Source organism: Athene cunicularia, assembly GCF_003259725.1.
Source record: "Athene cunicularia isolate RWA chromosome 23 unlocalized genomic scaffold, athCun1 chr23_part2, whole genome shotgun sequence".
In the NCBI taxonomy this organism is placed as follows: Eukaryota; Metazoa; Chordata; class Aves; order Strigiformes; family Strigidae; genus Athene; species Athene cunicularia.
This window is the reverse complement of record NW_020799131.1, coordinates 217,153-221,543: the sequence shown is the minus strand read 5'-3', so window position 1 is coordinate 221,543 and position 4,391 is coordinate 217,153. Positions and strand designations below refer to the sequence as shown.

At 62.9% G+C, this 4,391-nt stretch overlaps 1 protein-coding gene across 1 annotated transcript in view; it reads left to right on the top strand.

Annotated features, from left to right (window-relative positions):
- The first annotated feature begins 29 nt into the window (after window positions 1-29).
- Window positions 30-4,391, top strand: part of E2F2 (E2F transcription factor 2) — a 5,799-nt gene continuing 1,437 nt past the window's right edge. Inside the window, 2 exon segments of the mRNA XM_026863465.1 lie at window positions 30-221; window positions 547-551. Coding sequence (XP_026719266.1) covers window positions 30-221; window positions 547-551 — 197 coding nt within the window.

Genomic DNA, 4,391 nt, shown 5'->3' with positions numbered 1-4,391 from the left:
CTCCTCCCCACCACCACCCGAAGAAGGTGATGTCGGTGATGGGCTCCTGCGAGCGGGGGGCTTCCAGCCTGGGCAGCCCCCCGTTACCCGCCGGCTGCTTCACCCAGGTCTACACGCCGGCGGCTGTCAGCGTCCCGGCTCCCTGGGGGGGGTGTCTCCATGCCACCCCCCAGGGCCCCCAACTCAGGACCCTCCACTCGGCCTCGGTGGGACGGCTGCCGGTAAGGTGTCTGCACCCCATCCCCTCGTCGGGCATCGCTTCGGTGGGACGGGGGTCTGGGGGGGGCTCCGTGCGGGGTGGGGTGACCCCAGGGTGTACAGCACCCTCCCCATCCCCATTTCGCAGCTTATATTGGGGTCTGTACCCCACTGGGATGGTTTTTTTGGGGGTGGGGGAGGGTAAGGTTTGAAATCAGAAGTCTCAGTGAGATGGCTTATGTGTTTCTCAACTTCCCTTTGCCCCTGCGTGCCCATAAAGCTGGCTCCCGGCTTCCGCTTTTCAGCCTTTTTCGGCCTTTTTGTCTCCTCTCTCTGGTTTTCAAACAGTTCGGGTTGTGCCTTAAAGCCCGGCCGCGGAGCTGAGGCCCTTTGCAAACCTCCGTCCCCGTTACGGAAGCGAGGGCAGGGTGCAGGCAGCGCTCCTGCCTGCTGCGGGGGGGGGCACCGTCCCTGCCCTCTGGCTCTGTGACCCCCGGGGTGACCCGGGGATGTGGGGGGACGTGGGGCCAGGGTGGTTCAGTGTTGCTGCCCAAGCTTGGTTCCTGCCTGTGGTTACAGCAGGGCTTGTAGTGCCCTTTTTTTTTTTAAATTTATTTATTTTTTTTTAATTTTGGGTGGGGTGGGGTGTTATGAATTGAAGCAATCCCCATCCTCCGTGGGACACCCCAAAGCTTTGCAGCAGGGACCCCGATGTGTGCTGGCACGGGGAGGGGGCTGCTGGCCCTGCCTGTGTCCCTGTCACCGAACAAAGCGCAAAGCCCAGCGCTGCCCCTAAACGGGGAAACTGAGGCCCAGGTCGGGTGCTGTCCCCGTGCCCAGCATCGGGGTGCACGGGCGGCTCTGCCCAGTCCATCTCCCCTCCCGGAGAGCCCCCGCCGAGCCCCCGGCCGGTCGGCCCCGCTGGCAGCTGGCATTTAATTCCCGCCTGCCCCAGCCCGGGCGTGCGTCCAGCCCTCACTGTGAGCCTCTGTTCTCCCCGGGTCCTGGGAGGGATCCCAGACCCCGCTAACTTAGATTTAATTTTTTCAAGGCTTGATTGATTTATTTATTCATTCCTCCCTCCCCCCTTTCCTTGGTCCCTGATGCTCAGTGCCAGCTGGGGACATCGCTGTGGCTGGGGGAGAGGGGGTGTCTTTGCTCCCCGCTTTGTGCCATGGCTGCGGGGCTGGTTGATGCCATTGCGAGTCCCGTCCCGGGGGGGTCTGGGACCACCTGTCTCCTCCTTGGCCTCTTTGTCTCCAAACTGCGTGAAACGCTGTATCCTGCACTGCCGGGGGCTGTTGTTTAAGGAGACACCCACACCGCTACCCCCTTCCCTAAAAACACCCCACAGATTTACAGTCCCATTTCCATGCATCACCGTGGAGCTGGTTTGGGGCTAATGGTCTCTTTGGCATCATCATCATCACCCATGGCAGGAGATGCTCCTGCCCACAACTGACCCCTGAACGGGATTGGGGGGGGCTTGTGTGACGCTTGGGGACATAAAGTGTTCCTGCATCCCCCTTGGTGGCTTGCAAGTGACATTCCCATCTGTCCCCATCCCATTCCCTAACGCCATGATCCCGTTCCCGGCGCTGGAGATTCCATTTCCAACCCCTGGTGACACTCACAGCTCTGGCAACTGGGGCTCCCCCCTCCCCTCCACCCTATTTATGGTCACAACCTTTGTGTGCAGATCCAGGGCAATCAGATAATGAATATTTCCTCCCAATTCCTGAGCAGGGCAATTGTGGCCGCTCCCACCTGCTTGCTGGATTTGTGCCATATAAATGATCTGGCATCACCTGGTCCAGCTGGAGGGAGCCCATCACCCTGCGTCTGGCTGCAGGAAAGTGGGATGTGTTGTCTCATGGTCCGGAAAAGTCTCACATTTCCCTTAGCCTTTGATTTGAGGGTCCTGGGGTAGGTAAATGCATTTTCTCCCATGAATAAATGTGTATTTTTGAGTGGTTTTAGCCTGTGCCAATCCCATCCTGAGTATTTGCCCTGCTCCTGGTCTTACGAGGTGTCTGTAAGGGCCATGGGATCTCTGTAGGTGCTCAGAGGTGTGAAGGAGCCCTGGAGAGAGCGACGTGTCCACTGTGGGCTCCCGGCTCTCCCTCCCTCCTCCGTGCCGGGACAAGGATGTTCCGAGTCTGCCGGGGTTTTGGTGTGAGCTGTCAGGGCTGAGCCGCCCTTGCAAAGAGCACCCAGGGTGGCAGCCCCTGTGGGTGCTGGGCTGGAGAACCACTCAGCAGCATCCTGAATTCTGCTGGGGTGACCCTGGGTGACCCCATCTCACTCTCGATCCCTTCAAGGGTTTTTCTGTGTGGGCAGAAGGGAGGAGTTTTGGGGGTGCAGGAAGCTGGGAGGGGTTGGGGTGGGTGGGAAGGTGGTGGCTGTCCTGTCACCCTCAGAGGGGCTTTTCCTGGCTCTTTTACACCCTCCAGCTCCTCTCTGTCAGGAAATGTCTCCAGCCAGGCCTTCCCCCTCCATCCGTGCTGGGATGGGGCTGTTGGAGGGGATGGAGGTGCTGGCTGCATCTTGGCATGGGCAGTGGTACCCGGGGTGGGGGGTCCTCCCCAGTGCAGGGTGCTCCCCTACCCCAGGACCAGGGCTGGGGTCAGCCTCCCTCCCCTGCACACGCTGGGGCTAAGAAACCCCTGATCCCCCAAACCTGGGGGTTCTGCATCCTCTTGTCCCCCCCTCCATGCCCCAGTAGCCCTCAGCCATCCCAAAGGCGGGGGGAGCTGCACCGGGGGGGCCTGATCCAGCAGCCCCTTGGCATGAGCAGTATCCCCAGTGTGGTGGCATGATCCTGGGGTGCCCTGTGGTCCCCCACCAGCTCTGGGTGCCCATCCCCGGGCGGTGTGTTCCCACGCCCCGGGGGGGGCCAGAAGGGCTGGGCAAGGCCCGGGCAAGCCTGGAGAAGGCAGCGGGTGCTGTTGAAAGGAAGCGTTGGCAGGAGGAGCCTGCCGCGGCCCCCCCGGGGGAGAGGGCTGCTCTGATGCTTGGGCTGGGCGCAGGGTGTAGCCCCTGGCGCCAGGGCTGGGCCGAGGGCTGCTTGGCAGGCAGAGCTGGCAGGGGGCCCGGCCTGCCCCCCCCCTCACTGCCTTACCCCCCACCAGCAGGCTCCTGCCCTTGCCCGGGGAAGGGTCGAGCCTCTTTTCCCACCCTTACCATCACATCGGGGTGTCGCTGGTGTGTCCCCATGTCGTGGGAAGCAGTGGCTGGGGGTGGGCGAATGTCGTGGGGGGGTCCCGCTGTGCTCTAGAGGGGGTCTTGGGGTTTGGTCCCTGCCCCCCCATCTGTTCTGGTTCATCCCAACCCCTCCAGCCCTGGCAGGGTGCTGGGAGCCCCCTCGCCATGCACTGCTCAGCTGCTGTGTGTCTAATCCTGCCCGCCTGGGGGGGCTGGCAGCTGAGACACAGGAGGGAACCCCTTGTCCATTGTCCCTTGCTGGTGTGTCCCAGCACTGCAGGGTCTTGTCCCTGCCCAAGCCCACCGAGTTTGCCCCAGACTGCATGTGGGGGAGCAGGGGCTCCCCCTTTCTCCCCTCCTGTGCATGGGGAAATGGGGAAGGGAAACCACCTTGGTGACTGTCGGCTCTGGTGGGGGGGTGGTGTCAGAAGTGTCCGGCGACCCCAGGACTTGCCGTGGGTTGCTTCTGTGCCTCAGTTTCCCCATTGCTTGGGCAGATGGGGTGCAGCTGACACACACACACACTCCCCCTCCCCATCAGCGGGTGGCCACAGCCATCGGTGTCCGGAGGAGCAAAGGGTTTGGGTGCCAGGAGAATGCCCCCCGCCTCGTCCCAAATCGTGCTGGCAGATGCGTGGGGTCTGATCCGGGGCAGGTGTTTCCCACGCGCTCGGCATTAACCGTTGGGGTGCCGGCAGCTCGGGGGCAGATCCGGGGGCGCGGGGGCCAGGGATGGAGGCGTGTTCGCTGGGGAAAACCTGCTCGGGAGAAGGGAGGGAGGGAACAGATTCCCACAGGAGCTCGGGACCAACCTGGCTCCCTGGGGGGGCGGAAAACAGCCCCCGGCACCTCTCCCACCGGCCCCCTCGGGTGGGAACAGAGCCAAGGTGCCCAACCCTTCCCCACAAAGTGGGGTGTGCTCCCCTGGGAGCCACGGTCAGAGCCACGCTGAGCCGGCACCGGGACCTGGGCGCCATGCGGGACGTGCT